The 26,569-nt window shown below is 52.4% G+C and overlaps 1 protein-coding gene across 1 annotated transcript in view; it reads right to left on the bottom strand.

Moving 5' to 3' along the window:
* Positions 1-1,040: 1,040 nt before the first annotated feature.
* The window catches only part of CD6 (CD6 molecule), a 36,341-nt gene continuing 10,812 nt past the window's right edge, over positions 1,041-26,569 (bottom strand). Inside the window, exons 2-13 of the mRNA XM_090260773.1 lie at positions 12,849-12,917; positions 11,521-11,874; positions 10,407-10,718; positions 9,403-9,705; positions 8,187-8,252; positions 6,777-6,917; positions 6,294-6,392; positions 5,124-5,246; positions 3,478-3,549; positions 3,023-3,217; positions 2,622-2,723; positions 1,041-2,093 (exon numbers count right to left, since the gene is read on the bottom strand). Coding sequence (XP_090116899.1) covers positions 2,029-2,093; positions 2,622-2,723; positions 3,023-3,217; positions 3,478-3,549; positions 5,124-5,246; positions 6,294-6,392; positions 6,777-6,917; positions 8,187-8,252; positions 9,403-9,705; positions 10,407-10,718; positions 11,521-11,874; positions 12,849-12,917 — 1,901 coding nt within the window. The 3' untranslated portion in view covers positions 1,041-2,028. The remainder of the gene's footprint in view (positions 2,094-2,621; positions 2,724-3,022; positions 3,218-3,477; positions 3,550-5,123; positions 5,247-6,293; positions 6,393-6,776; positions 6,918-8,186; positions 8,253-9,402; positions 9,706-10,406; positions 10,719-11,520; positions 11,875-12,848; positions 12,918-26,569) is intronic.

Raw genomic sequence — 26,569 nt, forward strand, 5'->3', positions numbered from 1 at the left:
GCTGACTGTCTTCTCTACTTCTCCCTTTTTTCCTTTTAAGGAGGTGACTCACCTCCGTTGATTAATTTACCAATGAGAGGGAACATTCATTGCTGAGAGTCTAACCCTTGCCGACACCTATGTGGTGCCTACTCCTGCCATGTGCACTCGACAGACTTCTCAGCAAAGGCTCAGAGACGCTGAGTGACTTGCCTGAGACCACACAGCCATGACAAGGTGGAGTAGGGATTTGAAGCCAGGCTGTCTGACAAAAAAGGCTTTCACATACTGCCCTGGAAGTGTGTCCCTGCCCACCCCAGCCCTGGCTCCTCCCCTAGGAATTCCCCTCGGCCTGGGGAAGGGGGCCTATCACAGCAGCAACCACATCCTGTGACGGTTGCCCTGGGGAGTGCCAGCCTTCTCTCCACCTGGGGGACAGGTGAGCAGAAAAGAGGCCTTGCTCAGCCCCGCAGAGCAGGATCCACAGCCCAGCCTCCCCCACCTGCCCCCTGCTCTGGGAGGGCTCAGCGGAAACCTGAGCCCCGCCCTCACCCTGAAGGCCAAGCTGGGCACTGGTCACTGCAGCTGGGCGCAAACCCCAGCGTCTGGGCTGGTGGTGAAGTCCTTTCCTGAGTCCTTGCCCAGACCCTTCACCTCCACTGGCCTCATCTCCAACTCCTCCCGGGCCTGGGGTCAGTGTCTTTGCCAGGCAGCTCTGAGCACAGAACCCACTCGCATTATCCTGCCTCTGAAGCTTTGGGGGGCCCAGGTTTGAGCTCACTCGGCACAGCAACTCCAGCCCCTCTGCACCAGGGCCGGTACGCGGCAGGTCAGGGAGTGCCATGGCTGCCGAACTCACAGGCGGCTGTCTCAGCGTCCACGCCTCCAGGGGGCAAGCCCTACAGCCTCTTGTCCCTGTACCCCCAGCATTTTCCGCCATGCCAGGCCACAGTCGCTTTTCCAGTTTGCCTCAATGGACAGAGCTGCCCCCACCTCACACACACACACACACACACACACACACAGCCTGGGGTTCAAGGACTTGTCACTCCATGCCCAGGTTTTATTCAGTAATTAGTTTAATCTCAGGATGCGCAGAACAGGATACCAAGCCCTGAGCCCTGCCCCTCTCCCACTGGTCTCTCTGGGGAGGCTGCTGGGTCATGTCTGTGGCTCTGGGCATGATATTGCCTATTGACAGGCTCATCCGGGAGGCTTCCACTAATCCAAGCAGACAGATGGGGACTCGGGGCTCAGTGAGTCTCTGGACCCCTCCTGGCAGACATCTCTGAGTTGTTGCCCGTTCAGGGACTGGGACCCAACTCAGGGTCTGTGCTGGGATCATCTTTGTAAACTGTTGGAAGCTCATTGTAAGGATTTGGTGTCCAGGGACAGTCACTGCAGAGCAGGGCTATGACCCTATTGGGCTCCAAGGGTCTCCAGAGGCGGGGCTGGCCTCAGGCCCCGGTCCCTTGGCAATGGGTGGGGTAGTTGTCCTGCCCACTGTCAGATGGCTGTGCTCAGGAAGTCTGGGCTCCCTGCTCTGCTGGAAGCCTGGATCAGCCGTATGCCACCCGCAACCCCAGAGTCCACCTGCCAGAGTGACAGCAGCCCAACAGCCCCGGCACATGGCGCCTCCTGGGCAGCACTGGGGGGGTCCTTGTTTCTGTCCCCTCCCGTTACTTCTGGGCCCTGAGCTGTCTGAGACTCAGGGGACCAAAGCACCAGGCACCCGAGGGTCAGAAGGGGCTTCAGGAGTCATCCAGTTCCGCCCCTCCATGCAGCCTGCTGAGAGGTGGCCCATACAGCTTGTCCCTCCCCGAGACAGCCCACCGCCTCTCCGGGGCAGCACCCTCCACCTTGGCGCTGGCAGAGGGTGGTGCCAGCAGGTTCTGCTTGAGGGATGGAGACTGAGAAGAGCCGGGTGTGGCGTGTCCGGGGAGGCCTCTCAGCACCCTGGGGCACCATCGGGGGGGCAGGGGGGGGCAGGGGAGAAGGGGGAGCAGGAGTCCAGTGGAAGGAGCCTCCTGGAGCCTCTCTGGGCCCCATCTAAGCTGCTCCAATGTCATCATAGTCGTCGTTGTCGGTAGAATCAGGCTGGGGACTGGGGGATCCTGTGTGTCCAAGAGGTTCAGGTCAGGGGGACACTCAGGGCAGCGGGAGGCCCAATCGTTGCCCCAGCTGCCCCCGGACTGAGCTGAGTGGGTCTGAGGGCACATCCTCACCTGGGCTCCTGTCCTGTCCTTTCTTCTCATCTTGATTACTGCCCTCTCCCTCACTAGAATGTAGCCTGATCTTAGCTCAGGCCTGCAGTCCCTATGCTGGCATAGCACCCGGGGACGATTGATACTGGGAGCCCCTCTGCCACACAGTTCCCCCAAGGGGCCATTCAGCTGCTTCTGCTTGAATGCCCCCACTAATGGAGAGCTCACTTCCTATCCAAGTATTCTCTTTGCATCTCTGTCCCATTCCTCTCCATTTTTCCTACCCCCTCATATTACTGTTTTTGTTTTTAAATCCCTTTACCTCTCTTCTTTTCTCTTTGGGCCGATGGATCCAATGGATCCAGATGTCCCCGACTCATCCACTCATAAGTCCCTCTCTCTCCCCCTTCCCAAGATCCCCTCCCCGGCCACTGGCACCTGGACACATAAACTGCTCTGCTGAAGCGGGCTGGGGCGGCGGCTGGAAGTTCTGGTACCACTCCCCGGAGGAGGTGCTGGAACTGCCATCAGCCAAGGGCCCTGTTGGAAACCCCCAGAGACAGTCACCCTCTGCCCGGAGACAGTCAGTGCACAAACTGCCGGAGCTGGGAAACCCTCAGGACTCCATTGAGTCAAGTGTCTAGCTTGATGCATGAGAAAATGAAGGCCCAGAGAGGGGAAGAGACTTGTCCAAGGTCACACAGTAAGCGACTGCGGAGCTGGGACTAGAATTTTGAACTTAGCCTGGTTCAGGGCTCTTCGCTTTATGATTTCTCCAGCCAGGCTGGCTACAGGACAGGAAGCTGGGGCATGCACAGAATCCTCCTGACCCAGCTTACCTGAAAAGGTACCCTGGGAGCCAGCCAGCTCCAAGTTCGGTGGCTGCTCCTGGAGGGGGCTCCTCTCTGAAGGAAAGCCCTGAGGGTTCCACGGGGGTAGCCTGCTGCTGGGACTATTGCAGTAGTCCTCCCCAGACGATGTGCTGGACTCGCTGTTGCTCCTTGGGTGCTGCTGAGGGCCCAGGGAGGGGGGATCTGCAATGCAGTGTCCAGGGTTGACAGGTGGGATCTGGGAGGCATGCACCTCTTCAAGTCCCGGGCCAGGAAAGGGAGAATGGTGAGGAAAGGCTTTCAATTAGACTTGACAGAGAACGGACTGCCACTAGGAACTATGAAAGTCAGGAAGGACCTGTAGAGGGGGGTTGCTGGAGTTTCCCACGGTGAGCTCAGATGCTGCATCTGGAGGCAGGGTGGGCAGCACCCCCTCCAGCACCTCCCCCCCCAGCCCCACTCACCTTCCTCCAAGGGGGGCATCCGGAACCTGTTCTGCTGGACCTCCTCATCTGTGACGCGGTGTCGCTGGGAATCTACAAGCAGAGTCAGTGGTGAGACGGGTAAAGGCTCCATTTCCTTGACCCAGGAGCCTGGAGGGGGGGGCGTGTCCCTGAGGCTAAAGGGGTGGGAGGACAACCCCAGGGGTCCAGAGGGGCTTAGCCTTCCCCGTCAGATCCCAGGCTTATGTCCTAGTCCAGAAAGACCCTGACCTCGGTCTGAAACCAGCGTGGGGACAGGCTGCTTCTGCCCTGCACCCTTTGTCCCCGGATGCCCCTCCTTGTACTTAAGGAAATATCAAGTCCTGGGTTCTCTGCTCGAGCTTGGACAGATATGGGCAGAAGGGCAGGCATTGCCCCTTTGAGGAGCCTGCCCAGAGCATAAGCTGGAGGGTCTGGCATCTGCATCACAGCTTCTGCGGCACCTTCATTTCAGAATCAGGAGCTGTAGATTCATAGGATTTTAAGGAATCTCGGACTCAGCTCTTTTGAACCTGGTACTGCTGACTTTTAGCCTCGGGGGCCTAGGATATGAGACTCTCAGTCTTGTATCTTACATTCCTGAGCTCAGGGTCTCGGGTTCTAAGGACACCTTGTCGCTGGGGCTCCCAAAGGCTGGTGCAGGAACCAGAAGTGGGACTGTGTGCGTGCCCCCCCCCCCCGAGGACCTGATTCAGCAGGTGGGGAGATGGCTGGCTGTCCCCAATATCTATTCTCCCCTCTGGTAGAAGGAGACCCTTGGGCCTTTATCTGGACACACTGTGGCCCAGGACAAAGGCTTCATCTCCCTCCTTCTCTTGCAGCTGGCGAGCCCCGTGTGGGAGCCACGTGGGCATCTCCAGCCTTAAGGGTAGGCCTTTCCCCCTTCCCGCTGGCTGGGATGTGGACATGGGGGTGAGCCATTCTGGACCACGTGGACAAGGGCAACATCTTAGGGACTACAGAGTGGCAAGAGAGGAGGAGCCTGGGCCCTGGCCAATGTCTCAGGACACCGTCCTTTGGGGGTCTCTGTCACACACAAACTGTCATCCTAACTTATATAGCAGGTGTGTGTATGGGGGGGAGCTGAGGAATTTGTGACAAGCTCCCAAGGGACTCCACAGCAGGTGCGGGATTCTCCGCTCCTATTCAGCCTCCCAGCTTTGCATGGGCCCTGACCCCCGAGAAGGCAGAGAGGAAAGCTGAAGAAGCCAGACAGGAGGAGGAGCTGGGCTCGCAGCAGAGGCTGGCGGTGAGGCCGATGGGGAGGATGGGGTACAGGAAGAGCGTGTGAGACACCATCTGGACTCCCTCGCCTCTCACACAGACACAGCTACCTTGGAGTGAAGGTCTCGGAGGACAGGTCTTAAGACCTTGCATGGCCCAGAGGCAAACATGGGAGGGAAGGAAGTTTGGAGTGGAAACGCCTGGAGACACGAGATGCCTCCAGGGTTGAAAATCACTTTGAAAACTTCAGTGTGGGACCCTTGACAGTCAATACAGTGGGTAGCAAGGGTGATTCCACCCTAGTCTTGCAGGCGTCATCAGGCAGAACCTACTGACCCAGGCAGCTGGGCCCTCTCCCTGGTTCAGGCAAGAGGGCCTTCGGGCACCGGGGCCCAGGCACTCACTGTAGAAGGTGGTCAGAGCCACGGGAGGCTGGGCGCTGAAGTCATAGTGCTCATAGTCGGAGTCCGAGCTGGAGTCCGAGTCTGCGGGGGGCGGGGCCTGGACCTGGACGGGCAACTTGGGAACTGGGGAGAGAACAGAGTGGGGGCCGGGTGTGGCAAAGGGGTGGGCAGAGGATGCAGAGAGAGCTGGTAGCGAGTGTGGACGGCAGGAGACAGGGAGGCAGGAGAGCACCAGGCAGCCCATCTGTTCAGGCCTATCCAGCCTGGGTTTTCCAAGCTCCTCCCACCCATTTCAAACACAGGGAACTAAATAGCACTTACTTATGTGACAAATGCTTAGCAGTCGCTACAAGCCAGGCGCTTTTCTAACCCTGACAGGTATTATCTCATTTAATTCTCATAACCACTTTGTGAGGTAGGGACATTAGCGTCCTCATTTTGTTAGCCGAGGAAACTGAGGCACAGGGCTTCTCCCCTCACCCAGAGAAGCGGGCCGTGTGGCTCTTAAGCTCTAGACCATCATGCACAGTGAGTGGCTGCTCTGTGCCTCCAGCCTCGTTCTGGGCTCTGTTCTTCATATTCTCTTCTCAGATATGAGAATAGGGCAGAGAATATTAATACTATTTGGCTCAGTTTTGTATTGATTTTCAAGTAAAGGAGATTTAAGATACTCCCAATGCCATGTGATTGAAGTCCAACTCCCTTACAAGAGTTTTAACAGGGATAAAGCCATACGTTATAAAATGTGAATGAATGCTCCTTTTTTTTTTCATTCAGAAAACATGAGATAAAATCATATTCCAGGAAAACCTTGACGGGGCTCTGCAGGGCAGCTGACTGAGCGAGCCACTGAAAGGCGTGATGGTTTTCCAGCCTACTAGCCAGTTAGCCACGTGGAGATTTCCCACGAGAGCAAAGTCCGAAACACCGTGAGCTGTGTTTGTCCAAAACTCGAAAGCCAAGGGTCCCAGAACGACTGTACTGGAAGCTCACCTGCCTGTCAGGACCCCGACGGAGACTTGATGTGCTCAAGGTCCCATTGGCCCCAGTGGGCGGGCCCAGGTCCCATCCCCGGCGAGGGCACTGCTTGGACAGAGCGCTGACCCTCCAGAAGTATACCCGACCTATGCTCACCAGCCCTCCCCTCCCCCAGGGTGGCTGACATCCTACCTTCCTCTTTGGGGATGGTGATGGGGACCTCTTGGTAGCTTCTGATCCCTGCCGGGGTGGTGGCAGGGAGGTGTTGGTGGTTTGCTGCAGCAGGAAGGGCTGAGGGAGGGAAGGCAGAGATTCTACAAGTTATTTTTTGGTCCCTTCTGGTCAGCCTGGTTCTGCTCTCGTTGAGACACCTCCCTCCTCACTGCCCCCAGCACACACCACACACCACACACACACACACACACACACACACACACACGCACACAGTGTGATCCTCCCGTGGGGCCCACATGGGTCCACTTCTGCTGGGCATGCTGGAAAAAAATCCTTCCCACCAGAAGGTGCTCCCAGGTTCAGGGTTCAGCGGCCATTGCTGAGTCACTGCTACTCCTGCTGGGGTCCCCTAAGCTCATGCCCCCCTGGGAGGGTTGCACCTCAGGCCTGCTTCTTCCCATCCCTGGACCTTCCTTATGGCTCTTAGAATTCTGCACCTACCATATTTTCCTTTAACTTTCAAGAGGATGATGGGGATGGTGATGAGTGAGCCAACGAGGAGAATTCCCAGAATGATACAGGCAATGAGGAGTATTAGCTCCTGAGATTTCCAGTCCTCCATTTTCACTCTCACAGAAGGTTCTGGAAGCAAGAGCCCAAATCAGAGAGAAAGCAGAATAGACACAGACTTCTCCTTGCCCTTCTTCTCACCTCTCCATCCTGTCTGTAGCTGAGCCACTTTTCTTTGGACCTGGCCTCCTCTTTCCTTCACAATTTTTTTTCTCATCTGCTTTTAGGTGCCTGGTATATAGTAGGTGCTCAAGAAATGCATCCTGAATTAATAACTGACTGAGTGAAACTTTCTCCTCGACACCAGCCCACGGGAACCTCTCTCTGCTCAACCATTACTGAGCACCGACTGTGTGATAACAGTGTCACAGGCTGTCATGGTCTCTGTCTGGTGGGGAGATCAACAAGTCAGCCCAATCCAGTCCAGTGCTGTGATGGAGGTATGGATGGGGCCCTGGGGGGCATGAGGCCCTGCTAGGGCCACCTCGTCCTTTATGGGAAAGACAAAGGTTGACTTCCCAGGGGTTCCCTGCCTGGACTAAAAAATCACAAGAAAAACTGATGCCCAGACAGTGCTTACTGTGTACTAATCCCTATCCTAAGTGCTTTACAGAAATTAATTCACTAGAGACTCACCGCACTAGGAGAGGTGCTATGGTTTTCAGTCCCATGTTCTAGTCAAGAGATCTGAGGCTCAGAGACGTTAAGAATTGCCCAACATCCTATAGCCGGCAAGAGGCACAGCTGGGATCCGAGCCCCGGGAGTCTGCCCAAAGCCAGCCAAGCGACACACAGCTGGCAGGTGCACCAAGCCTGGACCTGGGGTTCAGAACCTTGGATGCACCTTCCAGCCAACGCTGGCTGTCACTACACCCTCTGAGCCTGAACTTCCCCTCTGTGAGGATTATGATGGGGCCTCCCCAGGGGGCTGCCGGGAAGATTAAAGGCTCAGGAGTAGTGACCCAAAGGGCTGGGCCACTGCCTGGAACATTGTAAACGCACTGGCTGTTACCCTCAGCGTCCTTGCCATCTGGTCCCTGTCAGACCAACTCAGCCTTCAGCTCTATCCTCCTGCTCTATAGGAGCTCATAGGAGCGTGGGGAGTAGACTTGACCATGGAATATCAGGATTCAGGGGGCTGCGGAGCTGAGCTGACATGGGAGGGTGGGGAGGGCAGAGCGGCACAAGGCACCAAGAAAGCTCGGGGGAGACAAGTCCAGTGTCTGGAGGTGGGCGGTGGGGGACAAGCCCTCAGGCCCCCCAGGCAGGTACACCCACATGCACACACACAGCACGTATGCATCCAAGTTTCTGAGACACTGTGACCCCAGGGACACTCACCTACGGTGACTGGCTGAACACTTGTAGGACCTTCAGGAGTGGACAGATTGAGCAGCCTCTGGGAACCTGTCAGGGAGCATAATTCATTCCCTTGACACATAGCACCTACTACGTGCCGGTCCTCGTGCTAAAAACTGAACATGACAGACAAGTGACCTGGAACGAAGAGCACGGTCCCAGGGGGACCTGCCTTTGCCACCCCCTACAGTAAGGAGGAACATCATGGATTAAATGCTGGGAGGGTCCTTTGGGTAGAATATGGAGCTAATAAAAGAATGAGCTCTTCCTTCTGTAGAATCTTCTTCAGACCACAGTTCCCTTTTCCGTTCAGTCGGGTTTGTGCTTCAGATGGGCTTCAAGAGGTGGGAAGCCAACACAGTCATCATTATCGTAAGCATGTGACAGGTAAGGGAGGAAAAAACCCCAAGGTACCGTGGAACGGCTATCTAATTTCCGGTTCCCCTGGGAGAGGCTGCCTCAGAACCCACAGTCACGAAACTGAGGCCCTCGGGCTGGCAAACGGCAGAGCGGGAATCCAGAACCAGGCACCTGAACTCTAAAGACACACTAACACCATGTTTCCTCAGGTCTAACACTCTCATGTTTTCATACCTCAATGCTTCTAAAACCGTTACAACTAAGGACGTGTCAAGAGCTTATTTTGGCAGCATTTTTGTCCTTTAATGTACACAAAATAATAGCGGTGTGACTAGCAATGCCGTCTTAGATTTGTTGATATACGGTAGAACCCAATTCACAGAGTGGATGTGAGGCTGAGCCAACGTCAGACACAGCAAGTGCTCAGCAACATCAGCTGCACGATTAGGACTCCAGACACTGTCACTGATATTATTATTCGTGTCTCCTAGTATTATTCTTACTATGAGCACCAGCCCTGGGATGACAAGTTGGTTTCATCTCCTGAGCCAACTCCATCCACAGAGACCATTGATTAGCATATGTAATAATGCCTTAAAAAATATTTGATTCATGATTCTGAGGCTGAGTTGAGGATTTGCAGAAAAGATGCCCTGATTAATTAGCAACGCCGGCCTGGGCATGCTAGGGACAACGATCCCTCTAATGCCAGTGTTTGTCATTTCTGATCTAGTCTAAGCTGTGGTCCCTGGGCTGCAAGGTCCGAGGCTGTGGATTCTGGTGGAATTCCTGGTCCAAATCTGAGGTGAGGGTGGGAAAGGGATGGGGGGAGGGGTACCTGAGCAGAGGACCCTGGCTGCGTTTGACTGGCTACAGAGGTTGGAGTTGTTGAATCTCCAGGAACAGTCCAAGAGGGTGGCCTCGTCTCCCTTGCATGAGTAGTACATCCTGCTCGACAGAGAGTGGGGCGGCCCCCTGGGTCTCCTGGCCATGGTCCCACAGCCCAAGGCCCGGCAGAGCACCTGGGCCTCCGACTCGTACCACTCGCTGTCACATACTGTGCTCCAGACCCCACGGAAGTGTACCTCCACCTGCCCCTCGCAGCGGTCAGTGCCCCCAGTCAGGCGCCAGGACTGGTGCTCTGCAGGGGAGGGGAGGGCAGCGTCAGGTCAGCATCTTTGGGACCAAATCCCCACCAGCCCAGACCCACAAATGCAAACACCCCACTGCCCATCGGCATTGCTCCCCGGTATCTGCATCCCCAGTCATCTGCTCTGGCTTCAGTACCCTACACCCTTGCTGCGCCAAGTGTGGTCCATGGAGTGTGGCCTCACTTGGAGTCTTGCTAGAAATTCAGAGGCTCAGGTCCTGCCCGAGACCTACTGAATCAGAATCTATATTTAACGAGACCCACCCCTCCCGATACACACACCCAATTCCTGGGCATATTACAGAGCAGCGCTGGCTGGACCAGATGGCCTCATCTGGACTGCCAACAGCCTCCTTGGGGTCCTCCCTGCCTCCATCTGCTCTCGCTGCTCTGAACCAGGTGACCAGCTCCCACTCAGGAAGAAGCTCACCCTAATGTCACCTCTTCCAGAAGGTGGGCAGGTTTATCTAGCTCTGGATTGCCTGCGGCCTCTAAAGGTCATCTGGCTTCCTTTCTCAGGGTATGTACCACTCATTCCTGGGGTGATGTTTGTCTGGGTCTCCCCGTCCCTCCTGGATGGTGGCCATGCAAGGACAGGGACCATGGCTGCAGCACTAACTCTAGCCTGGCTCCCAGGGGGCCTACAGTGAGTGGGGGCGGAGGACCGAGGTTCAGAAACGTCACCCACTGACCTGAGCACACCACGCCAGCGTCCTCCTTGTGGCCGCAGTAGCCGTCTCCAGGCTGCCCCGGGCAGTCCCACAGATAGGCCTCGGCCCCAGAGCAGTTCACCTTGTCCCGGTGGATGGGTCCTTGGCCGGGGGCAAAGTGCAAGCCAGGCAGGGCCTGGATGGCCCAGCCGCAGCTCAGTTGCCTGCACACCACGTCGGCAGCCTTCAGGTCCCACGTGTCGTCGCACAGAGAGCCCCACTGGCCATGCTCCAGCATCTCCACGCGGCCGGCGCATGGGCTGCCACCGTCCACCAACCGCAGTGCCTGATTCTCTGGGGGTGGGAGGGCAAGGGGTTTGCGGGTGGGGGAGGGAAGACGGCGAGGAAGGGAAGCAGTGGTTGGTACTGGGACCGGGTGGGGATAGTTGTGGGCGGGGCTGTGGGCCCAGTGAAACGGGCTGTAACCCTGCGGCCAGGCGGGGGGGTGGGGGTGGTGGTGAGGGGACGGGGTGAGGGGTGCCTGCAGGGCTGGGGACTTGTTGAGCCGAGGTGGGGGGGGGTGCACTGGTCAGGACAAGGGGCTCAGGACCAAGTTGGGTACTTTGCAGGTAGGGCTGTGGAGTGGGTGCAAACTAGTGGGTGGAGCCAGACGCCTGTGGGCGGGGCTTGAAAAGCAGGGCTGGGTGCTGGGGAGCGGCAGCGCTCAGGGACCCTGGGAAGGGCACCTGGCAGCCTATGTATGCACACTGGGGGTAGGGGCGGAGATAAAGGAGACAGAAGTCCAGAGCAGGATGAGGGGAGGGGCCCGTAAGTAAAACCTAGTACTGGGGACCTAAGGGGTCAGGCTGTAGACCAAGCGGACCAGCTGGAGATCTATCTAGTAGGCGGAGAGGCCTGCAGGCCAGATCGCAGGAAATACTCAGAGCTGGAAATGATACAAAGTTGTAGTCCCTCCCGTGTGGGGACCGGTTGTAGTTCCTGATGGGTGGTGGGTGAAGTCCGGAGGGCGAGGCTGGGGCCCAGTGCCCAGGGCCAGGGGGACAGGAGTGAGGGGCATTGGCCGAAGGCCGGCGGAGAGTGGGTGCCCCCTCCCCCGCAGGGCCTCAGCCGGCGGGCGCGGGGCAGGGCGCTGTACCTGCACAGGTGACTTGGGCCGGCCTCCTGTCGCTGACGCACGCGTGCTGCACCACGTCGCAGAACTGCCACTCAGCACTGCTGCACAGGATGGAGGGTGCCAGGGCCCGTGTGGCGTTCGGGGTCCCGCTGGCGTTTCCCACGGCCCAGTCTGGTGGCCGCTCCGGGGTCAGCGGAAGCGGCCGGGCAGGCACCTGCTCCGCCCCGCCGCAGCCGAGCGCCACGCACAGGGCCTGGGCAGCGATGGGGCCCCAGAAATCTCTGCACGGGGGCTCCCAGGACTGTCCTAGCCGAACCTCCACCGTCCCACTGCAGCGGCTGCTCCCGTTCACCAGGCGGACCCCGAGCCTCTCCCCTGGAAGCACCAGACACCGGCTGAGGCCTGGGCGGATTCGGACTCTGCCGGTGCCAGGAATGCGGTGGGGGCAGGCGGCTGCCAGAGGCCCCACCACTGACCCGCTATGTGCCTTTGGATAATACCCTACCCAGCTTGGGCCTCAGCCCTCCAGTCTGCAAAATGGGGCTGGGCTGGTTCATGGCCAAGCCTCCTTTGAAGCCGGACCCTCTGATTCTCCTTAGAGTCAAGAAGAGGGACTAAGGGTAGGATGACTTAGGCCCAGAGTGACAGAAAGCCAGGGGTCCAGTCCCCCCAAACCCTCCGCTCTTGCCACTGTCTCATGAGCACCCTTGTGTGAAGGAAGGGCAGAGCTCTGGGTTCAGAGGCCCCCCTTGTATTGCGGGTCCCATGCTTGCCCTCCCAGGCCTCTCCCCTGTTCCCGGGGTACTAACTACGGTGGAGTGTCACTATGACCCCTGAACCCTGCAGGACAGACGGACGTGGGGTTGGTGATGGGGTTGAAGGTGTGTGGTGTGTTTAGAGGTTCTCCATTCCCCAGAGCCCCCCCCTTGGGGGAAGCACCTGCCCACGTTTGCTCAGGATTGCACCCCCAGTATTAGTGCACAGCTTTGCACAGAGTAGGTCCTTTTAAAATATCTGTTGAGTTCATCTAGGACCCGTCTGGTGGAACCCCCACCCCCCACCAAGGCTCCTTTAGCTTGTTCTCAGCAAATCCCCTTAAAATATTCACTGAACACATTGTCAGGTGTAGGTGACTTTCTATCAGTATCCTCTCAAAGACGGTAGTTCTAAAATTTCCAAGTGAATCTAATGCGGACCTTCAGGCTTTGGTTTCGACGGAGAGATGTTGTCTGAAGTTAGGGAGCCTCCCTGGTGCTCTAAAAATCCATTTCCTCTTCCTGTCACCCCGGGATACTACCTGCTTGGTCTCAGAAAGCTGACTATCAACCCCAAAAAGAGAACTTCCTCACCTGGCTCCAAGGGCCGGCGCTCTGCAGTGCTCGTGTTGCGCTGGTCGGATGGGGCTGGAGACCAGTGACCTGAAATTAACCAGCAGCAGCCATGGTGAGTGAGTGAGCTCAGGCGTGGAGGGCACAGAGGTGCCCTGAAGGGCAGGGGACACTTTCTGGAGCCTGCTGTGGCCGTAAGGGGCCTTTAGAAAGTCATGGTCCTGGATCTTGGGTGCCTTTGCCTCTCTGCAGGGGAGGGACATTCTCAAGCACTGGAATTGCAGCACCATCCCCCACTTCCCTGGTTAATGGCACACACGTCCTCAGAAATCACCGTAGAGCAGAAAGGAAGGACCAGGCTTTGGGGCCAGACCCACTCGCTGTCTCAGAGACCGTGCATGGCTTGGTTAGTTTTTCTTCCAGAGTCCCAGTTTTATGGTGATACACTTAGGAAAATATTGTGGGCTAAAAGGAGATAATATCTGTTCAATAGTTGACATACAAAAGAAGCTTGAAAGTGGAGTTATTTTTAGAAAAAACATTTTTGTTTGGAAAATTTGTTTGAGAGATTCACACCTGACTTGAGGGTAACTGGTGGCTCCTGAGTTGTGGACCATCGGACTGCAGAGAGGCCTTAGACACTGAGAAATTAACATTTGTCGAGGACGGATTATGCCAGGTCTTTGCATATGTTATTGCATTTACCTTCACTGACACAGTGAAGTAGGTATTAGCATTATCCACTTTTTACAAATGAGCAAAGGAGGGCCCAAAGAATAGAAATTGATTGCCTGGGCCAGGTAGTGTGCCTTTGTCTCCCCAGAGCACTGTCTACTTGGCTTTGGGAGGATGACCTGTTTGGTCTAAATCAGCATCTTCCTGGGCCCTTCGGCTTCTGATTGGCTCAGCCAATGGGGAGCCCCAGCAGAGACAGGAGGGAGGTCATGGTGTTTATTTCCCTGGCTCCCACTTGGCGAGATGTGATCCTCAGGGCAGGCTCTGTTCTTCATCTGAAAGTTATTGGTCCTCTCAAGGTAGTCAGTTACGTATCCTTGACTCTCTGCTTCCAGGTCTCCCTCACCACTCCTTGGTCTTGTGTCCCTGGACCAGGGTAACAGCTCAGTTGCTCTGGGTTCCTGTTACTGTATTATCCTTTGTAAAAGTGCTTTTGTAAGTAAGTCCCCTTCAAACTTCTATTTTGAGTGTGCCACCTCTTTCCTCTTAGGACCCTGACCGATACATGGCCCAAGGTCACCAGCTGGCAAGTGGCAGAGCCAGCGTTTGAACTGTCTCCAAGGAATGGGCTCCATGCTGGGCAGACACATTCCGGTTTGCAGAAGCACGGAAGGAGAGCTGTAGCAGGAACTATTGTGCTCGCAAAGGAATGTGTCCATATTTCCGGGTCTCTTGTGCCTACACTGCGGCCTTCGAAGCCTAGGCAGGTGGATGTGTGCCCACTGCGGGCCAAGGGAGGTAAGAGGCAGCGAGCCTTCTCTGTCTCTTTCTTCTCTGTCTCGGCCATATTTGAGGTCCTGGGCTCCAGATGCCGCTACAAGATGGAGAGGGTTGTTGACCCAACTGGAATTTTGTGTGAGTAAGAAGTGAACCTTTACTGTGTTGAGTCATGAAGATTGGGGGTGTATTTGTTACCACAACCTGGCCTGGCTTGGCCTAACCTGATGTGATTGATTAAGCGGCTGCAGATGCAGGCATGACTGCTGCCCATTCTGAGCCTCACCTGAGAAGATTCCGTGGACTCACGCTCAGATAAGCATGCCATGCACACATGCACACACACGCACACACGCACACACGCCTCCAGTTACAGCTCTCTCACAGGCACCTGTCTGGGCCACTCCATCACTCAGGGAGAAAGTAATCAGGTCTTTCATTGCTCATCCTCACCAACTCCCTGCTGGCTGCCCAGCCTGGCCCCAGAAGGAGAAATGACTCAGAATTCAGAGCACAAACTCCATGGCTAATGAAATATTCAGAACAAAGATTCAGATGCCCTTGAGTTAGAATTTTGGAACCCTGGTTCCCATGGCAACAGTCCCAGTACTCCAGTGTGGTTTTCAGTATTTCCACATATTTCCACGTGTGCTAGGGAGATGGGGGCATTGGGATGCTGCCTGCAGTGTGTACATGTGTGTGATTGTGGTGTGTGTGAGGGGGGTGTGGTTGTGACCCTGTGAGTACCATTGTGTGTACATCTGTGTGTGTGGCCATGTGTTTGTGCATGACCCAGTGTGTCTGTGGAGGGCTCGAGCTCAGGTCTGTATCATCTCCCTGGGTCTGGGAAGCCACTTTGTCATGCTCAAAGGCACCCAGTTCTTCTGCTAGACCAGAGAACCCTGGAGGGCAGGGCCCAAGGCTGAGTCAGCCCTGCGCCCCTCAGTGTGCCCAACACAGTGTTTGTTGATTGACTGACAGACTAAGAGTGAACAGGAGCTACCAGCTCCGAGGACAACTGTCACCCAAGCAGTTAAAAATACTTTAGATAAATTAACCTATTTAATTCTCACAGCAAACTCACAAAGTTGGAAAAGAGGTACAGAAGTTTACTAATTTGCCCAGGATGACACAGCTAGAACATGACAGAGCCGGGATTTGAACCCCGGCTGTCCACTTCCAGAGCCTGCATTCTTATCCACTCTCTTCCACTGAGTTTAAACTCACCATCCTGCTTTCTGCTTCAGTGACCGTGTCAAGGGTGCGGGACAGGAAATGCTGACAACCCCGTGGCCTTCCTAACGCCCTCCAGTCTCACAGGGCTCGGCCAACCCTGAGCTTACAAATGAGAGCCCAGCGTGCAAGCCCCAGGGACTCATTTTCTAAGGGCTCCTGACTCCAAAGATGAGAGGCAGTGAGGTGACCCAAGGGCACATCAGCAACTTGGTGTGTTAGTCTTATTTAACTTATGTTACAGGATTTTTGTTTCTTCATTTTCGTTTTCTCTCATCATGCTTATGCTGTAAACTAAGAGGTAGTGTCGCCCTAAAATGTATGCGTTGACACCTGAATCCCCACTGTGATGAATTAGGAGGTGGGGCCTTTGGGAAATAATTGGTTAGATGAGATCATGAGGGTGGGTCTTCAAGATTTTTTTTTAAAAAAGCAAGAAATATGAGCTCTCTCTCGCCAACATGTGAGGACACAGCAAGGAGACAGCCTCTGCAAACCAGGAAGGGGACCCTCCCTAGACACCAGACCTTGGACTTCTCACTCCCCAGAATCACAAGAAACAAATTGTCGAAGCCATGCAGCCTGAAGTATTTTACTATAGCAGCCTGAGCCGAGGCACGGAACGATGGTGGCAAAGGCTGCGAGAGTCCCAGCCCCAGAAGGCTTCAGTCACTCAGGCCAGAGGATCTGTCTTATGTCACCAGGTCACACAACACAGACGTTCAGCTGCAGGACATCCTCCCTGCAAGCCCAGATTGAATTCCCTCCTCTTCACCGCCACGCCCATGGGGAAGTGAAGGGCAATTCCTAATGTCCACTGAAAGGGAGCTCAAAGATAATGCAACACCCGGCTTTGGGGTGTGTTTGATTTCTGGAACTCCTCCTGTGTCCCCCTGTGTCCCCCTGTGTCAAGAGAGTGGGGACATGTGAGCGACAGTATCCTGGAAGCTGAGAAATGAGTATACAGTATTCCCTCACTTATCGCAGGTATTATGTTCTAGAGACGCCCCCGCGATAGGTGAAAATCCGCAAAGTAGTAACCTTACATTTATTTTAGTACTTATATATATTTTAAGGCTTTATAAACCCTTCCCACACACTTATACACCATTCCCAGTCCCTTATTAACCCTCTCCACTCCCTTATTAACCTTTTCCACTTTTATAAACACTACTGACATTCTTAAACATATTCTACACTCTTAAACCTACGTAACTTTAACAACATACGTATACAGTACTGCAAAATCCCACGACATAGCGAAAAATCTGTGATAAATAATTAAATATAATATTTTTAAAAATCCCGCGATACAGTGAGGCTGCAATAAGTGAACCATGATAGAGAGAGAGAGACGACTGTATTGCTGCCTGCATTCAATCCTATTGACATCTGCTGAATGTGTACCGAGAGCTGGGGCTGGAGCGGGAATTAGGGAGATAAGTGTAAATGGGCGGATCAGGACGTAGGAGAGTCCACAGCCTTCCCTGGGCTCCGTGCCTCGGCTTCACCGTTGCCACTCCAGGAAATTCCGTTTTCATGACTTAGAACGGCAACTTTGGGAAAGACAGAGCGGTGATCCAAACCTACGTCTGCTGTGTGGCCTTAGGAAGGCCACTGAGCCCAACTAGACTTTGTTTTTTAACCTGGCACTGGGCGTAACACATGGGCCCCGTCGCCTTGTTTTGAGAGGGGCATGGGTACTGTTAGGTATATAAAATGCCTAGGACGTGGCATAAGGCAGCTGCCATTCTCACCCCACACACCGAGGCTCCAACCTGCCTTCTCCCGTCCGGTCCTGAGTGGGCATGGGAGGCCATCTGACTCTCGAACAATGCAGGGATTAGGGATGCCAACCCCACACACAATTGAAAAGTCTGCATATAACTTTGGACGCCCCCAAAACTTAATGATGAATAACCTATTGTTGACTGGAAATCTTACTGATAACATAAACAACAAATTAACACATATTTTGTGTGTACTATATACTATACTTTTACAATAAACTAAGCTAGAGAGAATACATTGTTGTTAAGAAAATCATAAGAAAGAGTATTTAAAAACACATACTATGTATTTATTTTTAAAAAGCCACGTATAAGTGGACCTACGCAGTTCAGACTTGCATTGTTCAAGGGTCAGTTGTGTAGACATTCCATCCCAGACCTAAAGATGGCTCTGAAGAACCCGCAGTTCTTTGCTCTGCAAAGGCATACTTCCTGTCCCCCAAGGCTGCAGTCTTCATTCTTTCCTTACCCCTCCCCATCTCTCTCGTGAGCCTTAGCAGAGCTGCTGCACACTCAGAACCTGCGGCTCCCTCCCCTTGCTCCACGTTGTGTCTAGAGCTCCTAGGGATGAGAGGTGCACTGCGTTGCCATGGTAACAGAAGCTCCTCTCAAAGCAAAGGCTGCTGTGGTCCTGGCCCCGAGGCTTGCTCAGGTTCCCGTGCCAAATTATGCCTTCTTTGCAGCTACCAGATGGTAAGATGGCACACTGCAGACTTAGAGGATCGTGAGCAACTCAAAACAAAAATCCCGGGAAGGATGTGGCTCTAAGAGAGCCCAGCAGGCCAGACATTGGCCTTTCACAAGCCCCATCTTCTTGACCCGCCATGAGAACTCAGACCATTGAGTGCTGGAGGCGGATGTCCCGGTCCTTCCTCTAGAATCCTGATTCAGTAGGTCTTGGGTGGAGGCCCAGACTCTGGTTGGGGTAGAACCATCTACCAGGGCTTGGGCAGCAGACAGAGCGCTGGGTTGGAATGGAAGAAGCCTGGGATTGAAACCCAGCTTCCTCCTTACAGACAGGGCCTTGGGCAAATCTCTTTATCGGTGTGACTTGCCTCCCTCACCTCACAGGTGTAAAACCTCACAGGACTGAAGAAAGAGGATGAGACAAACCCAACACTTGTCCCCCAGTAAGTACCCCACAAGTTCTTGCAGAATCAATGAGTACAAATGTATATTTGTGGTAGCTGTGTGTGTGCAGATGTACAGTGGGTGGAAGAAGCAGATTATAAGCAAATTAAGCAGGATGATCATATCCTTATAAATGTGCGTAGAAAAAAATGGTTATGGTACCTCATAAAGTTGGAAATGCTCATACTTTAACCCCCAAACAATAGCTCTATGTATATATCCTAGAAAAACATTCTCTGCTATGGTCCCATGCAGCTATCTACAGGGATTTTTTATTTTTTTAAGCTGTTTGCAATAGAGAATTTAGAAGTATTCTCATAGTCCACCAGTAGGAAATAATGAAAGATACTGTGTTATCGTCATAGATTAGATTATTTAGTTAAAAGAATGAATTTGACCTATACCTATCCACTTGGATAGATCTTGAAGACATAATATACTAAGTGAGAAAAGTAAGCTGTGGAACATTATGTTCAGTATGATATCATTTATGTAAAATATACCACAGGTACTGTCTATCGGGCATTGATACATTTTGTGTAATAGAAGGATAAAAGCATGAAGGACAAGAAAGGTGGAGCAGAAGTGATCTGGGGACGGAGGGGTGAGGAAGTATTTTAACAGTATCTGTATGATTTTCTTTCTTATTAATAGAAATCGGAGCGACTATGGCAAAATGTAAAGATTTCTTAAATCTGGGTGGTGGGAATGCCTAAAGACTGTTAAAACACTCTCAGTACATTTCTGAGTGTTTGCAATATTTCTAACAAAACGTCTGGAAGATTCTGTAACCGGGTAAGTTTAGCATTACTGTTAAGATTTTTCTTTATTTTCTAAATTCTGTAACATTTGTCTGATGTATACTTTAAGTGATGAAATAAAAACATCAGTTTTTTTCAATGAGAACATATGTGAAAAACTTTGTAAATTGCTTGAATCACTTCAATACCCACTGCCAACGGTTCTTGTGTGCTTACATGGGTAAAGAAGTCTATGGGTTTTGAAGAGTTTTAAATTCTTTAATCTTCTTTGCAATGCTTAGAGATAGGTATTGTTATTATCCCTGCTTTACAGATGGGGAACTTTGGGGTCCAAGAGGTAAAGGAACGTTCCAGGATAGCAAGCCTTCTAAGAGGCAAAGCAGAGATTTGAACCCACATGGAGGATTTACTGCATTCCCTTAATTACCTGGATAAACACCTCAGGGCACACAGTGAATGCTCAACAGCTCCTAGTTACTGTCACCACTAATGGAAGTCTCTATACTATGCTTCACGTCCACCATTTCCCGAGCCAGGCCCACAGCTAGGCCTGCTCTGGGCGCTGCCGTGGGTGTGTGCATGTAGGTGACAGAGCCCCAGGCCTGCCTCAGCCCGGGGTCCAGCCAGGAGCCCAAGTGTCAAGAGCTGCCCCGCATCCCATCTCCCTGTGGTAGGTGCACACAGAGGCGGGAACAATGTACTGGAGGAACACAGAGGAGGGACAGTCCAGGAAGTTACACAAGGAGGTGACCCTGAGCCAGGCTTTGATGGGGCCCGGGGGACAGATCCACAGGCACTGAGAACTTTCTCTGTGCTGAGAGCTTTCCTACAGAACCGTCAGGATGACCCTGGCAAGAGATGCTCTCATGAAACCTGCTGGACTGACCAGGAGGCTCAGAGATACCAAGTTCCTAGCCCAAGGTCACACAGTTTAGAACTGACAAAGCCAGGAGTCAAATCCAGCTTTGTTCCCCAGATCACTCTTCGCACTGTATGGGGCAGCTTCAACCAGAGAGAGGAAGCAGGAGGCATTCTGGGTAGGGGGTGCAAAGGCCTGGGCTCAGGACAGGGCCTGGTGTGTTAAGCTAGAGACTCAAGCATATAAAATTCAAGAACAAAATCCCCTAGAGCGTGGCCCTCCATACAAAGGACAGAGCTGAGTTTCTGGGTTTCAGTGGAGCTAAAACTTTGCTGGGCTGTGCAGGGTTTTCCAGGGGGCCTGCCCCCACCCACCAGCTCTCAGGACGGACTCTGGCTCGAAGTCTCCGAGAGGTGCTGGAGCAGCAGTTTCTGGGTGAGTGAAGCTCGAGCGTGGGCAAGGGGTGAACACCCCGTGGCTCTCAGGCATGGTGCTGGGATCTATCTGAGGTGGCCTAGAGCCCCTGTCACATCCGTCATCCAGAAAGCCTCAGAGGTCATCGACATTTCTCCTAAGAAGGAAACACAGCCCTTCCCTAGCAGGTGGGACTTCAGGCTGGGACTGGAATGTCTCCTTAGGGGAGCAGGGGCCAGCCCTGGCTCAGCAGCTGTGTTCGCCCAGGCACGTCCCTGTGCTTATCAGCTCCACGCTACAGGGGTGGCCTCCCCACCCACCACCCATCCAGGTTCAAAGGAGAAGCTGGAAGACACTGGGGTTATTCAGCCTGACTCTCTATAGCCACCTGTGCCATTAACAGCTGGAGGCTCAAAGCAGCCAATGGCCATATGGACTCAGGAGTTCAAGTTCAGAAAATAAATGTGGAAACAAGGTAGCATCTGGATGCCTACCGCGTGCCCCTGCTTTAGATACACAGCACGCTCTCTTACTCACCTCCATAAGGGCCTCGAGAAGTCTCAGTTTCCCAGATGAGAAAACTGAGGCTCAGAGGGATGAAATGACTTGCCCAAGGTCACAGTTACTAGGAGGTAAAAACCAGAATATGACTTTAGGTCTCTCTAAGTCCAGACACACATCCTTAGCCCTAGGCCTTCTGGTCGCCTCACATTTCCCTCTGCAATTTGCATCTAAGATGATCCAGAGGTGACTGAACATCCTTTCACGTTCCTGCCTACGTTAACCGTTAGTCAGGAGGTGTCTTCATTTACTTCTTCATTCATTCCCTTCTCGGACAGGCCCTGTGGCAGGCCCCACGCTGCGGCGGAGGCCACTGAGGTGCTCAGCGTGGGTTATAATCAGGTATGAGTGCTCTCCCGTGGTCAGAACAAAAGGCCCTGGGAAAAATAGAGGCTGGAGGGATTAGCTTTGACTCCAAAGAGCAGAGGGCAATTGGAAGCGGTCTTAGAGGATGAGTAGGAGTTCTCAGGAATAAGAAAATGAGGAGATGGCGAAAGCCAGCCTCCGCCCAGCAATCTGGGAGCTCTAACTTGCACCATTCCAGGAGGAGAGTAGGCTAGGAGGAGGTCCTGTAGGGCAGTGGGACCCACGACTCTCTCTGGACGCCCTCCCCTTCCTGCCTGCCAGTGGCCTGCAACCGAGGGGTTTCCCCGTCCTTCTTGGCAAAGGTGCGTGAGCCCTGACTGAAGCGCTGGGAAGACTGTTGCTTTCTCAGCCTTCAAAACTCAGTGAAGGAGTGTCGCTGGTTTGATTCCCAGTCAGGGCACATGACTAGGTTGCACGTCAGGTCCCCAGTCGGGGGCGCGAGTGAGAGGCAACCACACAGTGATGTTTCTCTCCCTCTCTTTCTGCTTTCCCCTCTCTCTAAAAAGATAAAATAAATAAACAAACAAACAAATAAATAAATAAATCATTAAAAAAAAAAAAAAAGAGCTCAGTGAAGGATAAGATCTCTGGTCAGTGCCTCTCCCCATGGTATCAAGTGTCAGGGCTCCAAACTGGGGCCACGAGACACCTGGCTGAATGTTTGGTCAACACCAAAGTATGACGGACCCTTGGGAGGTTTTGACGAGACTGGAGGTGGGCATCCTGTCCTCCCAATCCACTCCTCTGGCTGGTGACTTTGTTTCCAAACTCCAGAGTCCCGGGGAGCAGAGAAGCTGAGAAGCCACCTCCATAGGGCTGGGGACAGCCTGGTAGAGTTGGACGTGTGTGGGCTTTGGAGTCAGATTGATGTGGATTCAAACCCCATCTCTTCCTCTTACTAGGAGGATCTGAGTTTCTTAACTTCTGAGCCTCCGTGACTTTTGTTCACATAAACGGCCATGTTAATCTCAACTTCCTGGGCCTGTCAGGAGATTAGAGGAGAAAATGGGCACCACAGGGCTTGACTCTCAATTGCCATCGTGGGAACGCTCTTGCGCAATGGCTTATTGCAATTCTGAAACCCCGGTGCTGTACCCCAAACTGAGTGTTCTCGTAGCTGTTGGTGGCAAGACCTGACAGAACTGGGACAAGGCTGTTCATAGTCATTATTTATTTTGTGTGGTGTGAAAATTATACATTTTGCTGCAGAAAAGTTAATGTATTTGATTCCAGTGGCTGGCCAGCCTCTTGCTGAGACATTACATAATACACGTACCCAATATAGGCCCCACGTCAGCTTTCGCAAATCTCAACGGTCCAGATTCCGCATTGCACCTGGCCTCACAGATCCCAGAAAGAGAAAGGGGACCCTAGATTGTTTTCTGCTTCCCTCCTGAAGCAGTAGCTGTGTGGAGGGTTCTCAAAATGTCGGGCCCGAAAAGCTGCCCTGACTTCCCCTTCCTCTCTCCTCGTCTTCCCTAATGGAAATGCTCCTCAGCAAAGAATCTCTTTTATAAATCACTAAGGAAAAGATAAACGGAAGAAAAATGGGCAAGAGGCAGGAAGCGGTTCTTCACTGCAAAGGAAACGCAAAGTGTCCAGCCTCCCAGTGACCAGAGAAATACAAATAAGACCACATATTTTACTTCTCTTGATCGCTGACCATTAAGAAGTGTGTGTGGTAAGGGGATACATTGTGACCGAAGGAGACTTGACTCAGGGTGGTGAGTCAATACACACAATACAATATACAGATGATGTGTTATAGACCTGCATACCTGAAACCTATATAATTTTATTAACCAATATCACCCCGATAAACTCCATTAAAAACAATAAAATAATAAATAAATAAATAAACTTAGTCTGTTCCATGTTTCCGTGTGTCTGGTTCTATTTTGCTCATTAGTTTATTTTGTTCATTAGATTCCTCTTATGGGTGAAATCATATGATATTTGTCTTTCGCTGACTGGCTTATTTCAGTTGACATAATACTCTCCAGTTCCATTCATGCCGTCGCAAATGGCAGGAGTTCCTTCTTTTTTTCTGCTGCCTAGTACTCCATTGTGTAAATGTGCCACAGTTTTTTGATCCACTCATCCACAGATGGGCACTTAGGCTGTTTCCAGCACTTGGCTATTGTAAACAGGGCTGCTATGAACATAGGGGTGCATAGGTTCTTTTGAATTGGGGTTTCAGGGTTCTTCAGGTATAATCTCAGCAGTGGAATCGCTGAATCAAAAGACAGTTCAATTTTTAGTTTTCTGAGGAAATTCCATAGTGTTTCCCACAGTGGCTGCACCAGTCTGAGTTCCCACCAGCAGTGCACCAGGCCGAGCGGAGAGGGGAGGGGGTAATGGAGGAAAGAAAGGGAAGGGACTAGTCAAAGAACATGTATGAATGACCCAAGGTCATGGACAACTGCATGGGGATTGACTGTGGGAGCTGGGGGTGGGCAAGGTGAAGGAGGGCAAAGGAGGGGAAATTGGGACAGCTGTGATAGAATAACAACAGAAAAAATAAACATAAAAAATAAATTTAAAAAAAGGAGTGTGGTAATACTAAGTTGGTGAAAATGGGAATCAGCAGGGACTCTGTACATTGCTGTGTGGGAAACAAAGTCGGCACAATCGCTTTAGAAATCGTTTCCATAGTTATGACCCAGAAATCCCACTTCTGAGTCTCTCTCTCTCTCTCTCTCTCTCTCTCTCTCTCTCCCTCACTCACACACACACACACACACACACACACTCTGCTATAGGTTGAATTATGTCCCACATAAAAAGACATGTTAAAGTCACAGTCCTGGCTCCCAGCGCCTCAGAATGCGACCTTCTTTATTGTGGGGATGTTTCTACAAGCCAAGGAATGCCAGAGAAAGCCAGGCAACCACGGGAAGATAGGAGAGATAGATGCCTGGCAGACTGGCCCTCATGGCCGCAGGAGGAACCAGCCCTGCTGACAGTTTGGGCTTTAGCTTTCGGCCTCCAGACCTGGGGGACAACACGTTTCTGTTGTTCATGCACCGGAGGGCGGGGCTTTGTTATGGCAGCCTTAGAAAACCGAGTCACACACATGCCTGCAACAAAGGCTGCCCCCAGGGGCAAGAGTTGGGGTGAACCCAGAGGAGAGCTTCTAGAGGATTCTGGAAGGAAGGAGAAGGTGAAACCATGGAACGGAGGGACATGCCCCTCCTTCACTTCCAGACTGCAGAGTCTATACACCTACAAGCGCTTTCATGGGGCAATAGTTTTGTGGCTCTGTTCACATGGCTGGACCTGAGACAGCCCCCACAGATGCAGGTGACTAAAAGTTATCCCTAAGAATATTCAGGGAGGGCTTTGAAGTCTATGTAGAGAGCACTGACTTATAAGTTGCACCCATATTTCCCTTCAGAGGCGGGAAGTTGCCCAAGGTCACAGAGAAGGTGGTAGAGCCTGGAATCAAATCCTTGTCCATGTTCCCACAGCTGTCCTGACCTACACTGATCAAAAGTAGCCGGATGCCTGTCAGCACAGCCACCTTCGTGCTGGTGGGACTAAAGTCCCGCGATGCACCAGAGACCTACGCCCTTCCTCCTTCAAGAGCAAAACGAAGGCCGGGCTGTGAGAGGGTGCTGGGGGAGATTTCTTTTAATGTGGCTGTAACAACGTTTTTACAATAGGATGACTAATGTTTACATCATGTCTGACTTTTCAGCTGGAATCGGGTGGGAGTGACAATGAGAGGGGGTAGAACTGAGACCAGCTACTATGATGACCTTGGGTAAGTCCCTGACCTGTTTCAGGGCCTCGGTTTCTCCACAGTTAGATGAGTGAGTTGGACCAGCTGGGGTCTGACTGCTGGGAGTGGGGCTCTCTCCCTACTGACTACCTCTGATTTTAGGTTGCTGACCAGACAACACAACCCCACTGCCCCCACTTCCTCCACCCAACTCACCTTTCCAGCAGGTAGCAGACAGTTTAAGATTCCAAATTAAATAGCACGGAATCACAGAGTAAGCAAGTTATTCCTTTTCTAATTTTTCAGCCATTGGGCTTATAAGACCTCAGAGGTGCTGCTCAGTCCTTAACCTCAAATACTTCTTAACAAGGAGAGAGCTGAGTCAGGTCTGGATGGCAGGCTGGCTAATGACACTTGTTTTCAGCGTCTTTTTGTTTATAGGAATATATTCTAGTTACAGAACTAATATTGGTTTGAGATATACAATAGTGATAGAAGATTCCTAGGTTTAAATAAACTAATGTTAAAAATAGAGTTGATTGTAAGAAAAAATTTAATAATAATAATTGTATACATGTGTAGGCGAATCAGATCACATTCTCCTAACTTCAAGCTCTCCAATGATTTCCCATGGCCTTTGAATTAATCCCAAGCCCTTATGTGATCTGTGTTCCCTGACCGACACCTGCCAACATCTCCAACTCTATCTCCTCCCCGCTTCCCATCCTTCTGTCATCTCCTCCAGTGTGTCAACTTCATTCCTGCCTCAGGGCCTTTGCACCTTCTGTTTCCGCTGCCCTGAATTACCTGTTGCTCCCTGGTGTCCACATTCCAGCTAATCTCATCAAACTGATCTCTGCTCAAATGCCCACAGAGGCCTCATCTCTGTCGGTCACTCTCTGTCTTCCTTACTTTGCTTTGCTTTCCTTGTTGCACATATTCCTTTTGAAATGATATTACTTTTAGAATGTGTTTACTTGTTGGTCTATTTTCTACATTAGAATGTAAACTCATTGAAGTCTGGGGCTTTGTCCTGTATCCTTAGTGCCAAAAACCAGAGCTCAGCACATAACAGGAACTCAACAAACAAATGGCAAACACTGTAAAGGTGGAGGGAGAACTAGCTCTGGTAGCAGAGAGGAGCCAAACCAAGTTCCAAAATCGGAGACAAGGCAAAGTGGCAGCTGTCAGAGGCGCAGCCTGCGGGGAGCTCACACCTCGGACCCCTCAGCACCAGCCTTCAAGGCTCTAAGCCAACTGGCCCTGACCCCCTGAGCCAGCAGAGAAAGCCAGTAACTCGAGTCAGAAACTAAACATGTGGAAGGACCGGTGGAGTTATAGCATCATCAAGAAACTGTTGTTATAACGGACTCAGGCCAGGGTCACCCATAATGTTACAACCAGCAGCTAAAGGTTTGAGAAGGGTCAAAATATTTACATATTCTCCAAGA

This window comes from Furipterus horrens, unplaced genomic scaffold, assembly GCF_987537825.1.
Source record: "Furipterus horrens unplaced genomic scaffold, mFurHor1.1.pri manual_scaffold_2, whole genome shotgun sequence".
NCBI classification, from domain to species: domain Eukaryota; kingdom Metazoa; phylum Chordata; class Mammalia; order Chiroptera; family Furipteridae; genus Furipterus; species Furipterus horrens.